The following is a 27797-nucleotide window of genomic DNA, read 5'->3' on the forward strand; positions in this document are numbered from 1 at the left end:
GATGCCGTGTGATCCCTAATGTTCTCAAACAAATCTCTGACCCCTTCACAGAACAGCTGTAGTTATACTGAGAATAAATTACACACAGGGGGACTCAATTTACTAATTAGGTGACTTCTGGAGGCAGATGGTCACTTGGTTTTATTTAAGAGTATCAGACTGCAAGGGGCTGGATACAAATGCACATCGCAATTTTCACGTTTATATCTTTCAAATATGTAGAAAATGATGTATTCTTTCCCTAACATTTCACAACTACTTACTAATTTGTGTTGTCACATGAAATCCCAATAAAATACACTTAAAGGGGTATTCCCATCTTCAAGATCCTATTTCATTATGTAGTAGGTGTAAGGATAATAATATTAGCAAATACCTCCAATTTGAAATGCAGTAACTATGGATACGACCACGAGCAACTAACTATCACCATATGAGTGGATGTAACCCTGGATACTTAACCTTTAATGCCCTGCACATGGGGTAAAGAGACATGGCTATATCAGGAGATCTATACTACATTTCTAATTGTAGGTATTTGCTAATATTATTATTATTGTGCCTTCTACATTTTGGTATAGAGTCTTGGAGATGGGAATACCACTTTAGGCTATGTGTCCACGGGAGAATGTAGCTGCGGATTTTTCTCCATCAAAATCCGCAGCTTTCCCGCAAAATCCGCACCTTTTCAAAAGTGCAGATTTGCCGCGGATTTACCGCGGAATTGCCGCGGATTTTGGTGCGGATTTTTTTTTTTTCCCCCAATTTTAAAGCCAAAATCCAGATAAAAATCCGCAACAATAATTGACATGTTGCAGATTTTTCCGGCTCAAAATCCGCACGAAATCCGCTGCGGAAAAATTCGCAGCGTGGGCACAGCATTTCCAAAATGCCATAGAAATGGCTGGGAAGTGCCTGAGCTGCAGATTTTCGGGAAATCTGCGGCTTTTCCGCGAGAAATCCGCTGCAAAATCCGCGCATTTTCCGCAGCGTGGGCACGTAGCCTTAAAGGGAAGGTGTCGTGGTTTTTTAATTTTTGTATTAAAACTAGTGATTATGAAATCCAGTTTTTTAATACAAAATTAAATTCACTGTTTATTTATTTTTATTTAATTCTAGTTTTACTGAAGCACTGGGGGCTGCCATCTTAGATTTGGTGTTTGTAACGACAGTTACTTCCTTTATGGAAGCACCCTGGGCTGATAGCCGGACTCCGACCCCTATACTTATAACAGAGACAGCATCTGCTGTGAAATGGATGCGCCCCCTGGGCTGTCCAGATCACAGCAGAGGGAGGAGATCAGCGCCATCTTTGTGGAGCACACAGCGTATGGCACTTTAGTAATGAGACACTTTTTTTAGGCCACCAATTGAATCAGCTGATAAAATATAAGTGGCAGGATTGCTTTCTAATTACTGATAAATTTTAGCTGGTGTCATAACCTTCCATGGTTTTTGCACCTCTTTCTTCATGTGTACTATACCTTTTCCATGTGACATTTCTCATTATTAGACATTAACTTTATGGACATCTATGGTGTGATTTCCTTGCCTGTGTGGATTGCATGGGCTGTTACCGACATCTGCTGAGACATTCATGTCATTAGCACCTTTAGAAATGTATATAGTTAGAAAATTTTGAGGACCGTGTGTGTGTGTGTGTGTGTGTGTGTGTGTGTGTGTGTGGGTGTGTGGTGTGTAATAAATATTTTACTGATTTATATTAGAGAGCTGCCTCCATACCGTTTTTTTTACACTTGGAGGCTTTTTGGCTGGTTGCTTGTGGAAGTATTGCACCCAAAACACTGCACTGTTACGCTATTTTAACTTGTTGTTTTATGTATAATATGTAAATACATATTAGAAATATTTCTCATTTCATGAAAACACTAAAAAGCTTATGGTATTTAGAGAAAGTACTAATTAATGTAAGGAAAAATAACAAAGCTATATTAGCTTGATAGCAACAGTTCTTGCATGGAGTTGATGAAAAACTTAAAAAAAAAACAAAAACAAAACAAATCTCCTTAGATCTAATGACCAAATATGACCAGACCTTTAAAGAGTTAGGCTGGGTTCACATGTCCTGTAGTCATCCGTTATCACAAATCCGTTTGCAAAAAAGTTGTGCAAACACAACGTTTTTGTCCGTGGTTAAATGACGGATGTTGGACAGATCCATTTTTAACATGTGGAGTCTATGGACAACAGATCTGTTAATGGATTACTATTTAAAAAAAATTGTTTAAAAGAACAGAGAGTCCTCAGTGGTTGGTTCAACCACTGAGGACTCTCTGTTCTTTTAAACAATTTTTTTTATCTCTACTGGCTAACACGGTACAAAGATATATTTTACTTGGATTACTATTTATCATGCTTTTGTAATGGATCTGTTACGAAACAACGGATATATTACAAAGGCAAGTACAACGGATGTCTAAATAGCGATCTCTTAATAGATCCATTGTCCATAAACTCCCATGTTTAAAAAACAAAAAACTGGATCTGGCAGAAATCAATTTCCCAACGGATCTGTTCTAACAGATGACTACAGGACATGTGAACTTAAGCGGGCTTTACACGCTACGACATCGCTAATGCGGAGTCGTTGGGGTCACGGAATTCGTGACGCACATCCGGCCGCATTAGCGATGCCGTTGCGTCTGACACCGATAAGCGATTTTGCATCGTTGCAAAAACATGCAAAATCGCTATTCGGCGACATGGGGGTCCATTCTCAAATCTCGTTACTGCAGCAGTAACGAGGTTGTTCCTCGTTCCTGCGGCAGCACACATCGCTGCGTGTGACGCCGCAGGAACGAGGAAGCTCCCCTTACCTGCCTCCCGGCCGCTATGAGGAAGGAAGGAGGTGGGCGGGATGTTACGTCCCGCTCAGCTCCGCCCCTCCGCTGCTATTGGGCGGCGGTTCAGTGACGTCACTGTGACGCCGCACGGACCGCCCCCTTAGAAAGGAGGCGGTTCGCCCGTCACAGCGACGTCGCCGGACAGGTATGTATGTGTGACGGCTCTGGGCGATGTTGTGCGGCACGGGCAGCGATTTGCCCGTGTCGCGCAACAGATGGGGGCGGGTACCCACACTAGCGATATCGGGACCGATATCGCAGTGTGTAAAGTAGCCTTTAGCCTTAAAAAAAAACACCACCTAGGAGATTGCTGTTCCCATTTCCCACACCTTTTCAAACAGTACTTTCTATGAAACACCGCAGCATTTTAGGGTATTTAGTGTCCTGTATGTGCGTGTATCAGACAGCATTCTGTCCAATGTTTGTCAATGTCCAAATGCACATAAGTGACTTTTCTCTTTGTTTAGATCTGTGTGCTAAAAAAATCCCAGCATACACTGTTCTAAATCATTTTCCGGGTGAGAGCAGTGCATTACCTTGTAGATGCTGATGAACAGAGAGTTACTATAAATGCAAACAGTTGCACACTGAAAAAGCCAAAAATGTACTAGGGAAAATATGGCACTGCATTACTGCAAAAGAGAGATATTTAGTTTATGTATTGGCCAATGCATGTAAGCCCGGACACCAAACGGCAAGGTATATCTCTGTAATCTCTGTGATTACAGAGATATACCTTGCCGTTTGGTTTCCGGGCTTACATGCATTGGCCAATACATAAACTAAATATCTCTCTTTTGCAGTAATGCAGTGCCATATTTTCCCTAGTACATTTTTGGCTTTTTCAGTGTGCAACTGTTTGCATTTATAGTTACTATGTTTTTTGAGTTAGCACCTGTTCACATTTGTTGGATGTGCGGGTCAGTTTTTTTATATTTCTGAACAGAGAGTTACGTCATCGTGCTATCCATTTTTTTTTCTCATACAGCACTCAGATCCAAAATATATATATTTTATCCTATATTAATTTTTTGTCTGGCTTTTAATCTTCATCTGCAGACAGAAGATGGAGGAAACCAAAAGGAAGGCTGAAGAGGAAAGGCGTCGTTTAGAAGAAGAAGCACGACTTCTGGCGGAGAGAAAAAAACAAGAGGAGGAGGAAGCCAGAAGGAAATCTGAAGAAGAGGCAAAGAGCAGAGCAGAGGAGGAACGTCTGCGGAAGGAAGCACAAGAGAAACAATTGCAGGCCTACTTAGAAAAACAGGTTAATGAGATATTAAAATATATATAAGCAGCATCAGAAGCTTGACAAACTGCCATGTCATCTGGGCATAAGACATCCACACCCACACACCCTAACAAAGCCTCACATTTCAAATCCACACTGGAACACCGAATAGTAGTTGTACACCATTCATTATTTTATGTTTAATCTCTTTTTTATTGAAAAATTAAGGTTGGTTACAATAAGGCTATGTGTCCACGGTAGAATGTACCTGCGGATTTTTCTGCATGAAAATCCGCGACTTTCGCGGCAAATCCGCACCTTATTTTTGCCGCGGATTTGCCGCGGACCATTCATTATTTTAGATGTTGTTTCCTATTTATTAACCTAATAATAGCCAAGCACCATAAATTAACGCTTGGTTCTGGGCTTGATCCCCGTGCCATTTATATATTTAGTTTGCAGAGTTTAGGTCCGGCTCCTGCAACTTAACAGGTGTAGGTCCAGTTCCTGTCTGTCAGAAACAGCCAGGGATCCTAGGCAAAAGACAGAAGCAGTTTATTATCGAGTCTGTCTTCTTCTTTGCAGGCTACATAGGGCTCAGTGAGCAATACATGGCAAACGGAAGCATTGGCAATGCCGTTGCTCCTGTAGGATCTGGCGATCACATGATTATTGTGTCTTTATGCAGCATAGTAGAGCTGCTGCGTGTTGGCATGCCAAGATGAGGACTAGCAGTTTTTTCTGTCACTAAAGTTTTTCTCTGGATAGTGGAAAACATAGAAATAAAGGAAAAAAAATGTTCCTCAGAGATCTTTTATGATCTCTTGTGACAAGATTTATGAAAACACTGAATATGTGACATTGAAACTGCATTACTGTTATATAGAAATTATCACATTCATAACAAGCAAACGTTTTTCTACATATATTTTTTAAGTTACCTGCTATCATCTATTCTATACAGTGTGATATTATAGAGGCCCTTATAGGACATTACTATTTATAAAGCATATTATTCATACTTTAAATTCACCAATGCACCACATTATGGGTTTTACAGAAGGAAGAGGCTGAACTAAAGGCAAGAGAAGCAGCAGAAACCTTGAGAGTTGAGAGGGAGCAAATCATACAGCAGATTGAACAGGAACGTCTGGAGAGAAAAAAGGTATATTTTATACGTTATTTAATCCCTTCAGCCCCCGGGCACTTTCCGTTTTTCCGTTTTTGTTTTTTGCTCCCCTTCTTCTGAGAGGCGTAACTTTTTTTATTTTTCCATCAATCTTGCCATATGAGGGCTTGTTTTTTGCGGGACGAGTTGTACTTTTAAATGAAATCATAAATTTTACCATATAGTGTACTGGAAAACGGCAAAAAAATTCCAAGTGCGGAAAAATTGCAAAAAAAGTGTGATCGTACAATAGTTTTTGGGATATTTTATTCACTGTGTTCACAATATGGTAAAACTGAGGTATCTATGTGATGCCTCAGGTCAGTGCGAGTTTGTAGACACCAAACATGTATAGGTTTACTTGTATCTAAGGGGTTAAAAAAAATTCACAAGCTTGTCCAAAAAACGTGGCGTTTTGCGCCATTTTCCAAAACCCGTAGTGTTCTCATTTTTCAGGATCTGAGGCTCAGTGATGGCTTATTTTTTGCGTCTCGACCTGACGTTTTTAACGGTACCATTTTTGCGCAGATGCTACGTTTTGATCGCCTGTTATTGCATTTTGCGCAAAATTTGTGGCAACCCAAAAACGTAATTTTGGCGTTTGGAATTTTTTTGCCGCTACGCCGTTTACTGATCAGATTCATTGATTTTATATTTTGATAGATCGGGCATTTCTGAACGTGGCGATACCAAATATGTGTGTATTTTTTATTTTCTTAACCCTTTAATTTTCAATGGGGTGAAAGGGGGGTGATTTGAACTTTTAGGTTTTTTTATTTTTTTTTTATTTTTTAAAACTTTTTTTTTACTTTTTTTTTTTTATTTCACTAGTCCCCCTAGGGGGCTATAGCGATCAGCAATCCGATCGCTTTGCACTATCTGCAGATCTCAGCTACAGAGCTGAGAACTGCAGATTTGCTGCTTCACTTTCAATGCCGGCTGTATTCCGGCATTGAGAGGAAGTGAGTCATGTTAGCTACAGGCGTCATCACATGACCCAGTGCTACCATGGCAACCACCGAAAGTCATGTGATCATGTCACGTGACTTCCGGTGGGGGCGGGGTAAGTGACTGTCATGGTGGCGCCCATATACATATCGCTGCCAGATTTGGCAGCGAAATGTAAGGGGTTAATGGCCGCGGGTGGAAGCGATTCCACCCGCGGCTAGCAGGCACACATGTCAGCTGTTGATAACAGCTGATATGTGCGCGGATCACCGCCGCCTGCCGGCGGCAGGGGGCGGGGCTTACCGGCACACGATCCATGACGTACCCAGTACATCATGGGTCGTTAAGGGGTCAATACGCCATACTTCTATATCGTAAGATATACAGTTAGGATAGTAACCACAAATTTTGTCATTTTAGCCATTTACCAAAAACATATTCAAGGTACAGTTATTTAATCAATTGGGTTTAAAGTGCGGACTATCGGCTTTAATTTGATAGCATTCAAATCCTAATTGGAGTGTTGATTAATTTCAGCTCTTTATTATTTAGCTTCTTCTTTTTCAAAGGACCAAAGATAATTGGATAATTGTCACAATAGCTCTTTAATGGGCTGCACAGGCTATTCATCGATAATCCATCATCAACTAAGGAAATAAAAGGTCTGCAGCTGAGTCTAAGGGTGCTTTACATGCTGCGACATCGCTAACGATATATCGTTTGGGTCACGGTGTTTGTGAAGCACATCCGGCGTCGTTAGCAACATCGCAGCGTGTGACTAAAAGGAGCGACGATCAACGATCGCAAAAACGTCAAAAATCGTTGATCGATGACATGTCGCTCCTTTTCATAATATCGTTGGTGGTGCATGCCGCTGGTTGTTCGTCGTTCGATGCCGCATCACACATCACTATGTGTGACACCGCAGGAACGACGAACATCTCCTTACCTGCTGTTAGGTCCAGGTGGTGGATCCACTGGGCCGTGCACCCCACCGGAGGCCTGGGTGCACGGTAGCCGGAGCACTAGCGTGGCAAGGACAGTGTCCCACAGGGGACGGGTAGAACAGAGTCACTGGGGCTTCGGAGTTCCTGGAAACAGTGCAGGTATCCGGCACAGGTGCCGGATAGGAATGTCAGGCAATAGTATTGATAACAGGAAACGGCACCAGGGGACCTGAGCATCTAGCTTTCAAGACAAGGCTTACAAGACACGTTGATCAGGCGCCGCCCACATGGAAAGGCCAGTCCTATATACCTAGCACAGCCTCATGTGATTTCCTGCTTCAGCAGTGCTGGGCCCATAAGACCAGGTGAGTGGGCGCGGCCCGACCCTATACAGAAGCATGAGTCTAAAGCCTGCTTTACACGTTGCAATTTCGCATACGATTTCGTATGCGATTTGCAACGCCCCCATCGTATGTGCGGCACATTCAATTTGTTGAACGTGCCGCACAGACGAGTAACCCCCGTCACACGTACGTACCCGTCCATACGACCTCGCTGTGGGCGGCGAACGTCCACTTCCTGGAGTGGAGGGACGTTCGGCGTCACAGCGACGTCACACGGCAGCCGGCCAATAGAACCGGAGGGGCGGAGCTAAGCGGAACGTAAACATCCCGCCCACCTCCTTCCTTCCGCATTGTGGGGCCGGGAGCCGCAGGACGCAGGTAAGATCTGTTCATCGTTCCCGAGGTGTCACACACTGCGATGTGTGCTACCCCGGTACGATGACTAATGTGCAATTCTAGAGACAGGTACAATGTGTATGCGATGAACGTTTTAAACGTTCAATCGCAATCGCAACGTACCTGTCACACACTGCAATGTACTTACAATGCCGGATGTGCGTCACTTGCGACGTGACCCCGCCGACACATTGTAAGATACATTGCAGCGTGTGAAGCGGGCTTAAGACTCAGAGTCAGACACATGTGACTGGGGTCAGGACACAGGAGAGCACGAGCGGGAGCGGCAGCCATGACTGGTGGACTGGATCAGTGGTTAAGGGAGCGTGCAATGACGGTGAGGCCGGATCAGTGGGTACGGAGCGGTGGCGTGCAGGTGCGACCGGATCAGTGGGTAAGGGACGGTGGGGTGACACAGAGAGTGTGACACCTGCGTCTATCGGCAATGAGGAAGGAAGGAGGTGTGCAGCATGTTCCGATCGCTCATCTCCGCCCCTCCTCTGCTATGGGCGGCCATTTAGTCATTGCCGCTGTGACGCCGAACGAACCTCCCCCTTGAAGGAGCTATTGTTCGGTGTCTCCAGCGACGTCACTGAAACAGGTATGTGCGTGTGATGCTGCCGTAGCGATGTTGTTCGCTTACGGCAGTGATCACCACATGTCGCAAGAACGACGGGGGGCGGGTGCTATCGCTCGCGACATCGCTAGCAATCGCTAGCAATGTTGCAGTGTGTAAAGCACCCTTTAGTGTTGTATTTGCATTTTTAAAGCTGTTGCTGTGAACCCACAACATGTGGTTAAATGAGCTCTTAATGGAAATGAAACAGACCATCATTAGGCTGAAAAAAAAGATAAAATCCATCAGAGAGATAGTAGAAATGTTAGGAGTGACCAAATCAACAGTTTGGTACAGTCTGGAAAAAAAGGAGCTCACTGGTGAGCTTGGAAACTGAAAAAAGCTTGGACATTCATGGAAGACAACAATGGTGAATGATCGCAGAATCCCGTCCATAGTGAAGAAAAACCCCTTCACAACATGTAGCCAAGTGAAGAACACTCTCCAGTAAGTAGATGTTTCAATGTTTCAGTATCTTAAGTCCATCACTAAGAGATGTCTTCATGAGAGCAAATACAGAGGGTTCACGACAAGGTGCAAACCATTAATCACCCTTAAAAATAGAAAGGTCAGATTTGACTTAACCAAAGTACATCTAAAGAAGCTTCCCATATCTGGAAAAGCATTATGTGGACAGATGAAACTAAGATCATGTACCTGAAGGTTGGGAAGAAGAAAGTATGGAGAAGGCTTGGAACAGCTCATGATCCAAAGCATAGCACATCCTCTGTAAAACACAGTGGAGACAGTATGATGACTGGAGATGCATGGCTTCCAATGTTCCTGGGTTACTAGTGTTTATTAATGATGGGACTGAAGTCAGAAGCAGCTGGATGAATTCTGACTTGTACAGTGCTATACTATTTGCTCAGTTTCAACCAAATGCAGCACGGTCAATTGGATGGCGCTTCACCGTACAGATGGACAATGACGTGAAATATACTGTGAAAGCAATCCAGGAGTTCTTTTAAGCCAAAGAAGTAGAATATTCTGCAATGGCCGAGTCAATCACCAGATGTCACTCCTAGTTAGCATGCATTTCACATTCTTCAAACAAAACTTAAGGCAGAAAGGCCCAAAAACAAGCAACAACTGAAGTCAGCTGCAGTAAAGGGCGGCAAAGCATCGCAAAGGAGGAAAACCAGTGTTTGGTGACGACCATGGCTTCCAGAATTCAGGAAATCATTCCCTGTAAAGGATTCCATACAAAATATTAAAATGAACATTTTATTTATGGTAAAGTTAATATGTCCAATTACGGTACTTTTGAGCCCCTGAAATAAGGAGCCTTTGTAGAAAAATGGTTCCAATTCCTAAATGTTTCAAAAGATATTTTTATTCAACCCCTTTAATTAAACCTGAAAGTCTGCACTTAATTAATTTTATTTTAAATCTTAAAATAGTTGCATGCCGAGTCCAGATCACGAAGATTCGGTCACTGTCCAAATATTTCTGGATCTAACTGTATATGAAATAATTTTGTGAGTCTTAAATTTGCCTAAAGAGAATGCTTTTTCCATTTAGTTTCGTCATCTATCGCTATACTGGTTGTCGTTTTAGAGTTTATTTTCTCTAAATTCTCGGCATAGGTTTAAATTATAACTGTAACCACCACTAGAGGGCGCTTTGTAGCATACTGTTATAATTGAGCCTATTGTATAATTATGATGCATAAATCCCCCTCTAATGGTGGTTGAATTTTGAATTAACTGTATATTAAGGATTTGGAGGTCTGTATCTGAAAAATAGAGCTAGAGCTTTATATATAAATAGGCTTTTTCTTGCAAGGTCTTATTCCAAGATGTTGGAGAACATTTTTTTCAGTAGCTTTTATCACTTTTTTATGCAAACAATCCCACAATTCCACTATCATGGAGGCTTTTTTTTCTACCATTTAATAAACCTATCAAGTTAACTTTGCTCTGACACCAAATTTGTAGGAGTTCCAGCAAAGTAAACAATACTGCTGTTGATTTTTTTTATTATTTTTCTGCTGTTTTGCAATAATTTTTTTTACATGATAAATTAACTTTTTTAAAATGCTTATTAGATGGAAGCTAAAGAACGACCCAGGGCCTTTTTTAGGCCTGTCATACCATCATCATACCAGTAGGGCACCAGCTTTATTGGCTTCTGATGCCCAAGGTTGCTAGAATTGCATAGTGCATAGCACTGTAATCTTCCAAAGCACGAATGTTCCCTGATCGTCCACCGTATAAAAATATACACTGGTTGTTCAAGAGAACCTGACAGTGGTGACATGCTGTGTGACCCACGGGCAGCATATATCAGGCATGGGCTATATGGTCTCAGCCAGGTATGTTTTACTCTGTCCACTACGTGTTTCAGATAGAAACATACTTTTTTTTTTTAACTTCGTTTTATTAACAATTTCAAACATGGTACAACTGACATTTGCCATATAAAAATAGCTCAGTATATAGATAGTAATATTTGAATATAACAATGAACAGTCATATAAAGTCCATAATATCTTTAGCACTTAAGATAGAACAATGTTATTATCCATACTTCTTATCATTTGCATACATATCTAATTTTATATTGAGGATAAGAACAGCTCTAACTATCAGCATGACTATATTTTGAAAACAAGATAGAAAGAGGAATAGAAAAAGGAAGAAAGAAAGAACAACAACAGCCACATTGCATTATTATATCTCAATATACCATTGGACAGTGTTTCATATCCCAACATCTAACGGGAACAACCATTATCCACATAATCTCCCTCAAACCTCTGCAAGTGTGTCTGGAGAAGAATTCCACAAACCCCAGATTTTGTTAAATTTTCCCGGGCACCCCCTATTATAATATGCCACCCGCTCATAGACTATGGTTGCATTGACTAGTTTAACCCAGGACCGCACAGTTGGATTCGAATCTCCCAGATAGAAACATACTTTAAAAGCTGCCGGGGACCGAGCCGCGTAGACTAGTTGAACAGGCGTTGTCCTGGACTGATGGGCCTCTCCCTATACATGCACACAGGGAGAGACTGGTGACTCCAGAGCAGCGGGTGGGGATGAGCCACCAGAGACCCACTTATCCGATCTGTCTCAAGAGCAACTCAGTTCATGGCGGCTTTTAAAGTATGTAATTCTCTGAAACACCACAGAGTATCAGAGCCAAACATACCTGGCTGAGATCATATTACCCGGGCCTAATACATGATACCCCTGGATCGGCCAGCAGGTATCAGCTGTCAGAGTCTCTTTAAGATTTTGAGCACCACAATATGAATTTCTTAAAAAAAAGAAAAAGCATAAGTAATGATATTCTATTTGTAAATTTTTCTGTGTTTAGAGAATTGATGAAATCATGAAAAGAACAAGGAAGAGTGAGGTGATAGAGTCCAAGGTACGTGTCTCTAACCACTTATCCGCAACCATGCAGTATTAACGTCTGGTGCTCACCACAGGTATGCACATATCACGGCCATGCTTTAATTATTGCACAACCCTATGAAAATATTTTCAGTAAATGTGGTTGTAGTACATGGTTGTTTGAAAATTACATCTAACTTTAGGGAGATTTGTATGCAGGTTTGAGGGGAAAACCGGCATTTTAAGGGGAGGCCGGTGGAAAGCGGAAACTGGAGTAGAAGGGGTGTCGGGATAAGCCTATAATATTAGAGCTGAGCGATGCTGCTTTTAAGCCCTGACCCACTATTTTAGTTGGTGGTTAGAAATTATATGTGGAACAGTCCAATATAAGACTGTTTGGAACTAATAAGGCAGTTTACGTGTTCGGAGTCTTATGTCAGCCCTTTAATAATCTATCATTCTTACAATGGCGTAAATGCTAGACTAAGCCATTCTGAGCATGATTACCTTAATTACATGTCTTATTATGTCACAGAAGGAAGAGATGAAAACAGACGTTCAGCTGCCTTTAAAAGGGGAAAATATTGAAAACTATGATGAAAAAGGTAAAATCCCTTTCTTGAGTGATCGGAACGATTTTTGCTGCTTTGGAAGTAAAAGTGCATGTGAGGGTTGGGGATGATGCCACATTTCACCTATGCTGCGGTGTTCACGACAATGCTGAAAACCTTTATTAATTATATGTATTATATTGCTTACAACTTGGGTTAAAGGGGTTGTCCACTGCTCAGACAACCCCTTTTCAATCACTGTTTCCGCCAAGTAAAATATTAAAGCGGGCTTTACACGCTACAATATCGCTAGCAATTGCTAGCGATATCGTACGCAAAAGCACCCGCCCCCGTCGTGCATGCGATTTCATGTGATCGCTGCCGCAGCGAACATTATCGCTTCGACAGCGTCACACGCACTTACCTGGTCGGCAGCGTCGCTGTGACTGCCGAACAATCCCTCCTTCAAGGGGGAGGGACGTTCGGCATCACAGTGACGTCACCGTGACGTCACTAAGCGGCTGGCCAATCAAAGCGGAGGGGTGGAGATGAGCGGGACGTAACTTCCCGCCCACCTCCTTCCTTCTGTATTGCGACCGGCGGCAGGTAAGGTGATGTTCCTCGCTCCTGCGGTGTCACACAGCGATGTGTGCTGCCGCAGGAACGACAAACAACATCGATAATCAACCATTACCGATTTTTGGTTTTGGGACGACCTCTCCATGGTGAACGATTTTCACCATTTTTGAGGTCGCTTAAGGTCGCTGGTAAGTGTCACACGCTGCGATATCGTTAATGACGCCGGATGTGCGTCACTAACAACGTGACCCCGACGATAAAACATTAACAATATCGTAGCTTGTAAAGCCCCCTTAAGAGTTTTACTCTCCTCCGGTGAGGGTGTTATTCTAGCAGTGTCTGCAATGGCTCTCCCAGGGCTTGTGTGACACTGAGCACAGGGCTTGCACTACTAATCAGCGGCTGCTTCACTGTCACCTCTTCAGACAAATCCGACATCTGGAGAAAATGAGAGCTGCAACTTCTCTCTCACTTCCTCTGGATGTCTGGGTTGTGCGAAGGAGGAGAGTGAAGCCAGCTCTGATTGGCCAAGAAGAAACAGCATTTCATGTAAGTCCAGGGAAAGCCAGCGCCGATACCCCTGGAACAATGCCCGTAGCGGAGGGGAGTATAGCTGTTAGTATGTTACTTGGGGGAAACCTAGTGTTTGAGAAGGGGTTGTCTGTGTAGTGAACAACCACTTTAATTAAATACATTCAGGACAGAAAACCTTCCTATAATTGTGAGTCTTTTTGATGGCTTCTATAAATATACTACATTAATAGTTATTTAGTATATATTGGTGATGAAGACACCTGTAAGTCAATGCATCTAGATTATATCACCTTGCTCTCTATATAAGGTCTGTATTTAGATTATCACAGAGTGACTCCCATATGACCCCAGACATTTTTCGCCAGATCATGCTTCTGCTTTTTCAGGGGAAAATGTGGTAATGGCCAATTATTGGCAAAGAAAGTCAAAATTGTAGGGATGTTTTCTGTTCAGTGTTTCTTTGTCCATAATTGGCCATCATTATGAGTCTGGTCATTACCTTCTTTTCCCCAGAAGAAGCTGGAGCATGACCTGCTGAATGTCAGAAAGGCACTGTATGATAATTATTTATTATGGATAGAAGACCTTTTATATATATATATAGTGAGCTGATATAATCTAGATACAGCAAAATGCAAGGTGTCTACATCACTTTTATGTACCAAATAATAACTACTAATATGGTATATTTGTGTTAGCAATGAAAAAGGGACTTGCGATTATTCAGAGGTCTTTTGTTCTCCACTGTGTTTTTATTTAATGCAGGTTCTAATTAATATAATAACTGAGTAATTAATGGTGCGTAAAATTTGGAATTAATATTGAATATTAACTCTCCCAAACACACGGGGTAATTTTCTTTCTTTTTTTTGTTGTTACTCACTGTAGTGATTTAGAGCTGATGTCAGGGTTTCCATCAGTTTTGACTGAAAGTATGCAAATGCATTTTTATTTTTGTATTGATATAGCTTTAGGAGTGCTTGATTTTTTTTTTTTGGGGTGTGTGAGGAGTTTAATTTGGCACCTTTCATTTTACCATTGAATGAACTTTAAAATGGCAAAAAATATTCCAGGTGCTATGCAATTGCAGGAAGAAAAAACAATTCTGCAATTGTATTTTGCTTTATTTTTACGGTATTCATTGGATGATAAAATTGACTTGTCACCATGAGTTTTCAGGTTAGAACGAATATAGTGGTACCAAACATGTGTATATATTTGTTTTATTTAAGTAGTAAAGAAAATTTTGGAAATAAAAAAAATGTGTTCACAACGCCATTTTCTGAGGCTCGAAACATTTTTATTTTTCGCTGAATGAAGCTATGTGAGGGCTTGGTTTTCGCGAAGCGAGCTGACTTTTTTATTGATGCTATTTCAGAGTACATACAAAGTTTTGATTGCTTTTTCTTGCATTTTTTGTGGCATTGATTCTGTTTCTCATTACGGTGTTAACTGATTGGAAAGACTGCAATCATCTGCTGGGGAATAATGCAGGCTCAGCTTCTGAGTGTGCATAAAAACTGGTACTTGAAATGTGACATACTATTTTGTCAAATAATGGGAAAGGACTAAAAGGAATATGTGCCAAATTATTCTACCCCAAAACCGATTACATGTCTGTGTATGTTATTCACATTGTTCATTAGTTACTCCAGCAATGACTTTTAAGTTCTTGCATGCAATGAACTGTAGCAGCTAAAAATTGGACAAAATACTTACACACACCAGAATTTCAGTCTTCCTGGACATTGGTCACTGTGATATTCTGTAAAACATAAAAAGTCAATAAAATGACATGCTGCCGTGATGAAGAGTATGAATTTTATTAGAAGGAAAAGATATCGGCACATCCAACGTAAAATAATTTTTTTCTTTATTGTCACATAGTATTAAAAAGGTCCATCCATATTTAGAAGACCCTGACGCGTTTTCCGACGCAAAAGAGCATCCTTAATCATAAGCACTATGATTGAGCCTATGATTAAGGACGCTCTTTTGCATCCGAAATGCGTCAGGTTCTTCTAAATATGGATGGACCTTTTTAATATCATGTGACAATAAAGAAAGAAATTATTTTATGTTAGATGTGCCAATATCTTTTACTTCTATTCAAGTTATAGTCCACCTGGCGGACTTCATATCGTTGCACTCCATGGATGTTTGGTGACCTATTCCATTGGGCGTGTCAAGCTTTCCTCCACCTCGTCAGTATGAATTTTACTTTACCGTTGTGGAATGCCACCATGATCACCATTGGCATGTTTACGTTTGCTGTGCAATTTATAACTGATTTATTGCACATTAGAACTTATAAGTTGTTACTGGAACTATTGATGATGTATAAATAAAATAATGTAATGAGCATCACAAGTACAGAGGCTTTTCTAGATGACTTGACTATAGGATTCTTTCCACACGCTCCACCCTGAGCACTGGTTTGTCCTGACATGGACTGCCGACCATAGTTCCTTACTTATGTAGATTATAACACACAAGTGAAATCTTTATTAAAAAAAACATTATTCTGTTGAAGCGGAATCCACTTTAACCCCTTCACGACCATGGACGGATATATCCGTCATGGAGCGTGTCCCGTTAAGCCCCGCCCCCTGCCGCAGGCAGGCGGCGGTCGGCACACATATCAGCTGTTTTCAACAGCTGGCATGTGTGCCTGCATGTTGCGAATGGAATCGCTTCCGTTCGCAACATTTAACCCCTTAAATCTCGCTGCCAAAGTCTGGCAGCGAGATCTATATGCGCGCGGCCATGATTTTTACTTACCGCCGCCCCCACCGGAAGTCACGTGCGTGATCACGTGACTTTCGGTGGTTGCCATCGTAGCACAGGGTCATGTGATGACGCCAGCAGCTATGAAGTTTCACTTTCGTTTTCCCTCGGCCGAGGAGAAACAGGAAATGACTGAATCTGCTGTTTACAGCTGTATAGCTGTGATCAGCAGATAGATAAGAGCGATCGGATTGCTGATCGCTATAGCCCCCAAGGGGGACTAGTAAAATAAAAAAAATAAATAAAAAAGTTTTAAAAAATAATAAAAAAAAAACACCTAAAAGTTCAAATCACCCCCCTTTCCCCCCATTGAAAATTAAAGGTTAAAAAATAAATAAATATACACATATTTGGTATCGCCGCGTTCAGAAATGCCCGATCTATCAAAATATAAAATTAATTAATCTGATTGGTAAACGGCGTAGTGGCAAAAAAATTCCAAATGCCAAAATTACGTTTTTTGGTCGCCGCAAGTTTTATGCAAAATGCAATAACAGGCGATCAAAATGTAGCATCTGCGCAAAAATGTTACCATTAGAAATGACAGCTCGAGACGCAAAAAATAAGCCGTCACTGAGCCATAGATCCAGAAAAATGAGAACGCTACGTGTTTCGGAAAATGGCGCAAAACGTGCGCCACTTTTATTGGACAAGCTTTTTTTAACCCCTTAGATACAAGTAAACCTATACATGTTTGGTGTCTACAAACTCGCACTGACCTCAGGCATCACACCCACACATCAGTTTTACCATACAGTGAACACCGTGAATAAAACATCCCAAAAACTATTGTGCCATCACACTTTTTTTGCAGTTTTTCCACACTTGGAATTTTTTTTGCTGTTTTCCAGTACACCATATGGTAAAACTTATGGTTTCATAAAATCAAGCCCTCATATGGCAAGATTGACGGAAAAATAAAAAAGTTACGGTTCTCGGAAGAAGGGGAGCAAAAAACAAAAACGGAAAGTGCTGAAGGGGTTAAGATTAATGTCCTTTGGGCTATGGCTACGGAGCACTTTTACTGCCCCAGCGCCATTCCCAGCCTACCTCTGCCCTGCGCGAGGTGATTAACAATTAGCCCCAATTCAAAGCCAATTAATCAGTATTCTTTTTTGTTTTGTTTTATTTTTCACTTTTACATATCACTATTTGAAAAAAAGCAAAATTTAAATTTTCATACTGGTATCTAAGTTTAATGAACTCATACTTGCTGTTCTATATGGATGACTTTTCAAAATGTTCCCTTTACCATTGCAGACAGCATTGCATTGCAATGTAATGCCTATATAGGCAGTAGATAACATATTATCTATCGTTCACAATAGGTATAGAGTCATCTGCTCCCCCTCTTTTCAGCATGACCTCTGCACAAATCACAGCATCCCTGTGAAACTCTCTTGTAGAGGTCATTGAGTGAGTCCACTGCTGCCCCTGGCCATGTGGCTGCTGAAAAGTGATTTGTACAGAACAGGAATTATGCACCTAATAAGTTTAGTGCCCAGAAAGAAATTACAAGAGTTCAGATTTTTTTTTATATAGATCTAGGAATTGTAAAAAAAAAAAAAAAGAAAAATGTTTACAAAAATATATTTATCATAAACACCTGATTTAAACAGTAGATCATTTTCTGACGACACATTCCATTTAAAGAGAAACAGTGACCAGGATTTTCGTATACCAGGGGTTCACCAAGGACCAGATCAGCATTATGGTTCCTTCAAAAGGCTGTTTGTAATTGTAAAGATGCATATAGATCTCCATGGAACACGGTACGAGCATGAACTGCAATGCACAAACTGGCCAGGGGCTATACGAGAACTGTCCCTTGGTAGTAGGGCTATAGGAGAGCTGTCCCTGGGTAGGAGAGCTATAGGAGAGCTGTCCTTGGGTAGTAGGGCTATACGATAGCTGTCCCTGGGTAGTAGGGCTATAGGAGAGCTGTCCCTGGGTAGGAGGGCTATATGAGAGCTGTCCCTGAGTAGTAGGGCTATAGGAGAGCTGTCCCTGGGTAGGAGGGCTATAAGACAGCTGTCCCTGTGTAGAAGGGCTATACGATAGCTGTCCTGGGTAGTAGGGCTATACTAGAGCTGTCCCTGGGTAGGAGGGCTATATGAGAGCTCTCCCTGAGTAGTAGGGCTATATGAGAGAGCTGTCTCTGGGTAGTAGGGCTATATGAGAGAGCTGTCTCTGGGTAGTAGGGCTATAGGAGAGCTGTCCCTGGGTAGTAGGGCTATATGAGAGAGCTGTCTCTGGGTAGTAGGGCTATAGGAGAGCTGTCCCTGGGTAGGAGGGCTATAGGAGAGCTGTCCCTGGGTAGTAGGGCTATATGAGAGTGCTGTCTCTGGCTAGTAGGACTATAGGGAAACTGTTCCTGGGTAGTAGAGCAATACGAGAGCTGTCCCTGGGTAGAAGGGCTATACGATAGCTGTCCCCGGGTTGTAGAGCTAAGGGCGCATTCGTGGTTGTACGGTAAGGGTGCTGACACTGGGTTGTAGGGCTAAGGGCACTGTCCCGGATCTCAGAGTCCAAGATAGACTGCTCCCTATGCTAAGTATTAGCTGCATCTCCTCTAAATCAAAGATGGAATCTACTCCCATTGATTTTGCCAGACTCTATGGCAAGTGCTGGCTGCCCCCATGCCGATTTAAAGGTTCAAAGATGGAGCCTTCTCCCTGTGCTTATGACACCCCTTTGTTAAGTGCCTGCTCACTGTGTCCCCGTAATTTCAAGATGGCACCCTAATCTTGTGTTGGTGTTGCCCCCTGTAATAAGAACTGCCTGCATTTGCTCAGAAAAAGGTTGCCAGTATTGTAGTAGAGAACGTGGCACGAGCATAGGGGGCAGGTGATATCTTGAATTTTGAGTTTCAGTCCACACCTACACACTGATCTTTAAAAGAAAAACTCACAGGCAGTGGGCACAGGAGGACCAGCTATCCGTACGGGGGCAGTGCAAAGCAGATCCTTCTGTGTCTTAACCTCACAGGTCACATATAATAATGTGATGGACCGGATTTGGCTCACAGGCCTTCAGTTTGACACCCCTGCTTTATACAGTAGGGCGAGGAAGCAAGTTCCAGCCTTTTGATCTGAATCTATACAAACAAAGTATCCTGAATTAAAGGTGAAGATGGCTTCAGGCAAAAGAGCAAGAATAATAGAAGTGGTGAAGGGAATATGACAACTTGTTGGAAGAGACAGTCAATGATACTGTCACACAGAACAAACTAACTTGTCATATGTTTACTTTAACAACCTATTTTTCTATGTGATGACATTCTAGGCCAGCTCAATGGATTTTCAGCACATGCACAAAATAAAGTCCCAACTGTTAAGATCATTGAAACAAAGCCTCAGGAACTGTTCCCAAGTGTCTTAAAGACGGCTGTGGGTACCATCCATCTTGATGTGCTTGAAGGGAAATGTAACAGCTTGGATGATTCCACTGATGAAGTTCAGTCAATGGATGTGAGGTATACACACAGTCTGTCTTGATATCCACTGGTATATTGTGCTTTAACAGTTGTCATTTTCACAATACAGGTATCACTTTTTTGACCACTAGACACATTACCCAATGAAGGTAGCACTTTCTCAGCCATCCTCCACACATACTACCCACTGTGGCAATCAGTTTTTCTCATTTCCTCATGCCCTACCCCTTACTTATACACCACTCAACATAGGTATCATTTTCTTATACGTGCATGCATACTGCTTCACATAGGTATTATGCTTTGGCCCCCCAGAAAAATAACCTGATGTAGATATTATTTTCTTAACCACAGTCCACATATACCACTCAATATAGAATTACTTTTTTAACCTCCCTCCAATATGGGTATCACCTTCTTAGCTTCCTCCCAGTCATAGACTCCACCCAACATGGGTATCACCTTCTTAGCCTCCCCCCAGGCATAGACTCTATCCAACATGGGTATCAGCTTCTTAGTCTCGCCCAGTCATAGACTCCACCCAACATGGGTATCATCTTCGTAGTCTCTCCCCAGTCATAGACTCCACCCAAAAAGTTTTCAGCTCACCTGAATCACCTGAGTCTTTGCTCAAAGGAACGGTGCAAGGAGGTCAGCTCTGTGTCCAAGAGGGGAGGTTCAAAAGCATTAGAATTTTTTTTTCCAGCAACATGTTCAATTAATACCTTAAAAAGCCAATTATTTCCAAAGATTAAAACAACACTAGGTTGTATGGATATTCATAAGAAAACATAAAACACGTCTTACGTGTTTCAAACTCTGTAGGTTCCTAATCCTAGACATAATAGATAAGTAAATGCAACAAGAAATACTAGAGCATAGGTAAACACCCCCCCCTCCATTGACACATCATGTCAATGGAGGGGGGTTGTTTACCCATGCTCTAGTATATCTTGTTGCATTTACTTATCTATTATGTCTAAGATTAAGACCCCACAGGGTTTGAAACACGTAAGACGTGTTTTATGTTTTCTTATGAATATCCATACAACCTAGTGTTGTTTTAATCTTTGGAAATAAATGGCTTTTTAAGGAATTAATTTAACGTGTTGCTAGAAAGAAAAAATTCTAATGCTTTTCCACCCAACATATGGGTATCACCTTCTTAGCCTCCCCCCAGTCATAGAGACCACCCAACATGGGTATCACCTTTGTAGCCTCCCTCAGTCGTAGAGTCCACCCACACCCAACATGGATATCACCTTCGTATCCTCCCCCCAGTCATAGAGACCCCCGAACATGGGTATCACCTTCAAAGCCTCCCCCCAGTCATAGACTCCACCCAACATGGGTATCACTTTTTTGGAATATTAATACATGTCATGTCTTCATATTGTAGCTTCTTGTACAATAACATTCTTGATATTGAAATATAAAAGAAATTTTATATTTTTGTCCACAGTCCTGTGTCCAAGGAAGAACTTATATCCATCACAGAATTTTCACCATTAAATGACCACATTCCCGGTGTGTCATTAGATCAAAATGGGACTAATCATTCCAGAGCTTTAGAGGAACTGCTGGACTTCACTGGCCAAGCCACATATTCCAAGATAGCCGGTGAAAGCATACATATCGATGACTGTAATAGAAATCTAATTGATGGATTTAGCAGTCCTAGTCAAGAACCTAAACTGAATACTATTTGCTGATTTGCACAATGTAATATGGGTAAGCTGAAATGTGCTACTTTCATTGATAGAACACATAACATGAGCGATGTTGATCAATTATTGCATTTGCCTTTTCATTTTCTATATAAATATCGACAACTAGTAGTAACACTGACTAGACCAGACCTGGCTACATGAATACGCTAAGCTTTAAAGTTTGTAAAGAATGTGAGCAAAACTAAAAATATCAGTGATTGCAAGATTTGTGGGGAAAATTGCTTGGTCAAATGGACTTTCTGATAAGAAAAGAAAAAATGCCTGAGCTGGAGGAATGGGGTCTGATCTAATCCAGAGAAATTAGATCCATGCACAACCCTGCAGTTAGGCTCTCTGACTACTGCCCAGTATTAAGGCTTGTTTACACATTGCGGTTTGGCTCCATTTTCCCCCACTTGTTTTTTAAGTGCCAGCAAAATTGAGATTTCTGAAATCTTATACACCTGCTGCTAATTTTTCATATGTTAATTCTTTCAGTGTTTTTTGAATGGGAAAAAAACAACATTGAAAATGCATCAGAAATAGAATATTTTTTCATGCCAGCACTCTGGTGTTTGCTGCTGAAAAAAATAACCGGAAATACCCAACGTGTGCACATAGCTTTATTTCTAACCATGGCAGTTTCATATCAGGAGCCTCACTCCCCTATTTGGGAGCTCATATTCTTTATCACACTTGGTGAATGTACAAAATTTGTTCAGGACAGAAACAAATAATCAAATATACAAAGTGTTCACAGAGTAGTCTGATTACTAATCACATCACCTGTATACCACTAGAAACAGTTACAACACTTATATTAAAGAGAATCTCTCAGCAGGTTTTTGATACCTCATTTGAAAATGGCATAATATATGCAAAGAGATCCTGAATCCAATGATGTATCACTTAGATAACTGGATGCAGCCATTCTGACACAATGAGATTTTTTAGATTTAGCTATGTAGCACAGCTGAGAGAGCTGTCCTGCCCACACCAGGCTCTGTATAGAGATTGTACATAGACAGTGAGGTGTCAATCAGAGGAGGGGGTGTGCCGGACTCCTGTGCTCTTGACATTGTAGTTCGAGCAATGGGAATTCCTGCTGCTTAAACAAAGATAGCAAAAAAAACTACAGATCAGACCTTAACAAGACAGCCATCCCTGAATTCTCTATGTTAACCCTTGCAGCATGCTGTCTTCAACTTACATAGCAAAAATCTGCTGCCAGATTCCCTTTAAGTGTAGTGGGGTAGAAAGAGTGATTGTGACATGAATTTATTTCAAATAGAACTTGTATTAACATATTAAAAAAGCAATTTATAGAGAGTTTTCACTATTATAATAGAAAATCATCCCCTTGTCCTGGTACATAGATAGTGTAGTTATCCAATTATCTTAACCACTCATTTAATACTTATTGGAAATAACAAGTGCCACCTTAATTTTTGCTCAATCAGTTACAAAATTGTTTTCCTTAGCTGATCGAGCAAAATTAAGGGGACAAAATTGATTCCCCAATAAGCAGATAAATGGAGTGAATGACTGCACCAGTGTCTAAGCGCTTCGATAAGGGGATAATTTAATGTGACAATAGTGAAATCTCTCTAAAAATAGCATTTTAATATAATAATAAAAGATATATTTTAATTCATGTTACTTATTCCTATCCCTAGCTTTAATTTAAGTGTAGAAACAAATAGACCCAAAAAATTGGTCATACCAAACTTTATTTTTGTTGTGTTTTTTTTTCTACAGATGCTGCAGAGTTGCTCAATAAGAAACGCGCTTTGGGCCAACGAACACTGCTGGTAGTTCAACATCAAGAGCCAAACTCTGGATTTTATTATCCGAGCTGAATTATTCTGCAATTATTCATCTATACTGTTCCAAAAAAGTTGTGTTAGCAAAAAAAAAGCAAGACCAGCTGCATAATCTGTGTTCAGAAACATCTCTGGGGCACCTAGATAATGAAATGCAGCCCTTGATATTAGAATGGGTCACTTGCTGTAATACTAATTTTATTTTTTATTTTTTTGGGCCCATCTGTACATTGCGGTTATATTGCAGGAGGTGTACATTTTTTTTATTTTGTTTTTATTAGCATATTACAAAGACAAGCCAGAAGCAAGTCAACACTGGAGAGAAGTGAAGTGAATTTGCTCTCAGTCTGAAACACTGAACCTCTCGTTATTGAACTTTGTAAAAAATAATAGATTGTAGAGGCATATGAATTGAATGGCATTCAGGATATAGCGTACGGTATTGTTTCTATCCTCTCCACTAACATCATATTCAATTAGAGGATATTTCCGTCTGAGAACTTAAAGGCCGGTCTTGAATAGTAATTGTGTGATCTTTTTGTTTTGTACATTACAATTTGGTCTTTTTGCATTATATTGTAATCTGTTTTTGAAAAATCAACTGTACCCAATTATCGAGAAAATGTTTTAGGGACCCTACAGACTGAAGACTGAGCTTCAGAAATTGTAGTCTCCATCTTGTTATATCTATCTCAAAAATAACAACGTAAAAGTTGTCAACTACTGGTCCAAGTCCATAATGCTTGACATGGTACATTTATCCATCTCCATTACCGGAAAATGCCCAGAGGAAGAGCAACTCTGAGTAAATCCTATTTGATGGATGAGTCCATGATCTAAGATGAACACCAACATTATCATATATTTTTTCCTATTAGTTACACTCATGTATTTGACAACTTGTCAAAATGAATTTATTCTACAACTTTGTTTTTGCTTTTTATTACTGCATTTCTGTAATTTTGGAATTGCCGAATTCACATGGAAATGAACATGAATCTACATAATCAAGTAGCAAGATGACAGTAGAGTTAAACATTTTTCAGCATTAATGGATGTAATGAAATGGCCCCACCACGTAACGCAAATGGCATCCAGTTGTAGCCACCTCTCAGGTCCCAAGACCTGTGTCTCATCTGACAGAGGGGCTGTATCCTAAGCATAAATGCTGGAGCTGCCAAAGAAGGGCTGTGACAGGAAGCGAAATTCATATTATTGGCTGATGGAGGCTAGAGGAAAAATATGCTTAACAGAAGAGAAGATTTATTTTTTTCTGATGTTACAGCCCTACTCCTTGGCTCATGGAGATATGTGTGGTCATGATACAGGTCCTCTGTCAGTTGAGACTTGGGTCTTGGAGGTTGTGTTTCTTCAGACTGCTCGCTGTCCTGACACATGACTAGGATGGCCTGCTGTTCAAATTGTTTCGGAGAAACCCTTTAAAAAGCATTTCTTTCTCTTTCAAATTAATGTGACCAAAATGAAGAAACACATTATGTCATTGAATACCTTTGGGCTGATAACTATTAATTGGTTGCAAGTACTAAAATGTGAGAGACAATGGCTGCATATTTGTCCTGGTAAAATACTACTGTAATGGACCATAGGATTGGTCTACTGAGCAGCATATTACAGGTACTAATGTTACTGCCCAAGTTTATGTATAGAACTAATATTGAGAATGTAATCTGTATAAAGATGAAGTGCCATACATTGTAAATGTAATCTGTTTCTGTATGTGGACTACTTCATTGTTATTAAGCTGTACATATTATGTTATGATTTGTTGTAAAAAGCCACAGTACATGATGAAAAAGTGACGGTAAATATCTTGTGTTCTGGATAGGTGGGTTGTGTTTTGAAACTATAGCAATGCATACATTACATATATAAATTTTTTCAGCCGCAATAAATGACTGTTCAAACCAAGCACAGTGGCCAAACAGTTCAGTGCACCTTCCTAACTACTTGTATGTATTGCATCAATCTCCACCCTCCTTGCAAATGCGTGCAAAAAAGAGTAGTTGGGAAGAAGTACTGAACTGCTTAGTCCTGACAAGGGTACACACAGTGCCTGTGCTTGGTTCTGCCAAGGGCGCACAGCGTGTCTGTGCTTGGTTCTGCCAAGGGCGCACAGCGTGCCTGTGCCTGGCTCTGCCAAGGGCGCACAGAGTGCCTGTGCTTGGCTCTGCCAAGGGCGCACAGAGTGCCTGTGCTTGGCTCTGCCAAGGGCGCACAGAGTGCCTGTGCTTGGCTCTGCCAAGGGCGCACAGAGTGCCTGTGCTTGGCTCTGCCAAGGGCGCACAGAGTGCCTGTGCTTGGCTCTGCCAAGGGCGCACAGAGTGCCTGTGCTTGGCTCTGCCAAGGGCGCACAGAGTGCCTGTGCTTGGCTCTGCCAAGGGCGCACAGAGTGCCTGTGCTTGGTTTCATCCCAGTCATTTTGTGCTGGCAAACTCCCTTTAATTAGCTGAGCTCACAAATAGCAGCCTCTATTGTGTATAGGCAGTAGATAAACTTTACTTTCCAGGGTAAAAAAGCAATAAAGATACAGACATAATGCACAATGATGGATTTAATGAGTTTTCCTAAAAGTGATAGGCATCGATGAGAATGGAAGCTAAAGTACTTCAGATTACACCCCGATGTATTGTGCTGTCTGTAGTACGAGTGTCAATATAACAACAGGCATTGCCCATTTATATCCATGCTGTTGGTATCGATCTTGCTGAATGTGCAATAAAGCTTAAGCATGTTTCTGTGACTTGCCATCAGAATTAAACACATGATGGTACTGTGTTATACTGTACTTTACAAATGTCCATTGAGATGTAATATTTTATTACCAATTGTAGATTCATAATTGGCATGACATGTATAGCATGTATAGATCAAAGTGAAATACATTTTTGTTTTGAAACCGACATATTGGCAGTGTGTTTTTTACTTTGTTTTATATGTTTACATATTAGCCATTCAGGATTTAGGATAAAGACTTTACTTTTTTTTCTCCATATTCTTGCAAGCAAAAAAAGAAAAAAATACTGTAAAACATTTCTTTTGCCCAAATGTCTCCTTTTAGGGGTTGAAATGAATCTGATTGCAGTATGGGTTGAAAGCAAATCTAGGAAAATCAGAGTCCCTAGAATTGTCTCATTTATGGGTTTGCATGATGCAGCCATCACATCAACATCGTGACGTCTTTTTCGCTGACTATGCATCCCCTGATGCTTGGTAAAATACCCTATAAAGATTAATTCAAATACTTATGTGTCAAGAACGACAAAACTGTTTTAGGAGTGATACAGTTATTGGCTAAGCAGAAAAATTATATTAGCAAGGTTTCAGAGCCCAATGGCTCCTTATTGAGGCTAAATTACAAATTCACAACTAAGACAAAATCACAATATTTAGATGAATGCCTCTTAAAGATAAGCCAAGGAAATCAAGTTAAAGTTTTTGTTACAAATGCAGATGAGTTGGAAGTGGCCTTTTCAGATCACTTCTGAAGGTTTTCTTGTGGAGGTGTGAAGTCTGTCCATATGGGGAGTCATAAAACAAGGTGTTAAATTGAGTCCTTTTGTTAAAGATCTGAACATTCTTATCAGTTTAAATTACCAAATATTTCTCTGTCATCCTTAAAATGACCTTTCAGTATTGATACTTTTAAATCTGTCCTACTTGTGCTGTTCCTACCTGTTTTCTTTACAACTGTCACTTTATGTTATATCCACTGTTATCAATGTGTTATGTTATTTATGTTTCATGCTTGTCCTCTGCTGCCACCTACCGGTCAGGCCCTTCTGTTCTTATTAGTCCAGCTTGTGGGAGTGTCTTCAGCCCTATATGTGACCTCACATCCTGGCATCCATTTTAGTTTTGTCAGTACATGTGAGGATCACATCCCTCTCCTTTGGGCTTCTGAAAGGCAAGGTTCTTGACCAGTAGCAGCTCTAGGAGCAATCATCACAAGACTACCTCAGTACGAGCCACTTGGACCGCTGTACTGCTGCATGTCTTCAGTTAATGGAGCAAATAAAACAAAGTTGTTTCATCCCATCGTGTGCACATTTTAATCCATCCACCCTGGAGCGCTCTGGTCTTGTCTGTTCCATCTATTGGATATGAAGGTTAGACTCCTCATACCACTGCCCTAGTACATACCTTCAATTGCCCTTAAGTGGAAACAACACTACTGTGCCCTGGTCTAGAGAAATGTTTTCCCACAGGCGTGTCCATAAAAATGCAATCTGGCTACGGAACCAGCCCTGCATATTCATCAAGTTTGTGCTCCACCACAACTATTTTTCCTTTGGGAATAATGTATACCAACAGTGTATGGGCAGCGCTATGGGAAGCAAAATGTCACCACAATATGATAACCTGGTTATGGCTAAACTAGAGGAGGAGTTCTTGGTATCTTGTGCTATTAAACCTCTAGCATACCTCTGCTACATTGATGATTTGCTAATAATCTGGAAAGGCACAGAAGATGATCTGATCACCTTCCACAATAACTTGAA

The 27797-nt window shown here is 41.0% G+C and overlaps 1 protein-coding gene across 10 annotated transcripts in view; it reads left to right on the forward strand.

The window, feature by feature from the left end:
• MAP7D2 (MAP7 domain containing 2) overlaps nt 1–26198 on the forward strand; it is a 185484-nt gene extending 159286 nt beyond the window's left edge. For 9 of the 10 annotated variants that reach the window (XM_075335420.1, XM_075335419.1, XM_075335421.1 and 6 more), the window contains 7 exons: nt 3924–4128; nt 5153–5257; nt 11839–11892; nt 12394–12463; nt 19595–19784; nt 21208–21476; nt 23213–26198. In XM_075335420.1, the coding sequence (XP_075191535.1) occupies nt 3924–4128; nt 5153–5257; nt 11839–11892; nt 12394–12463; nt 19595–19784; nt 21208–21457 (874 nt within the window). In that variant the 3' untranslated portion in view covers nt 21458–21476; nt 23213–26198. The remainder of the gene's footprint in view (nt 1–3923; nt 4129–5152; nt 5258–11838; nt 11893–12393; nt 12464–19594; nt 19785–21207; nt 21477–23212) is intronic. The other variant, XM_075335423.1, reaches the window with a different exon arrangement.
• Nucleotides 26199–27797: the final 1599 nt, after the last annotated feature.

Source organism: Anomaloglossus baeobatrachus, chromosome 2 (assembly GCF_048569485.1).
Source record: "Anomaloglossus baeobatrachus isolate aAnoBae1 chromosome 2, aAnoBae1.hap1, whole genome shotgun sequence".
In the NCBI taxonomy this organism is placed as follows: Eukaryota; Metazoa; Chordata; class Amphibia; order Anura; family Aromobatidae; genus Anomaloglossus; species Anomaloglossus baeobatrachus.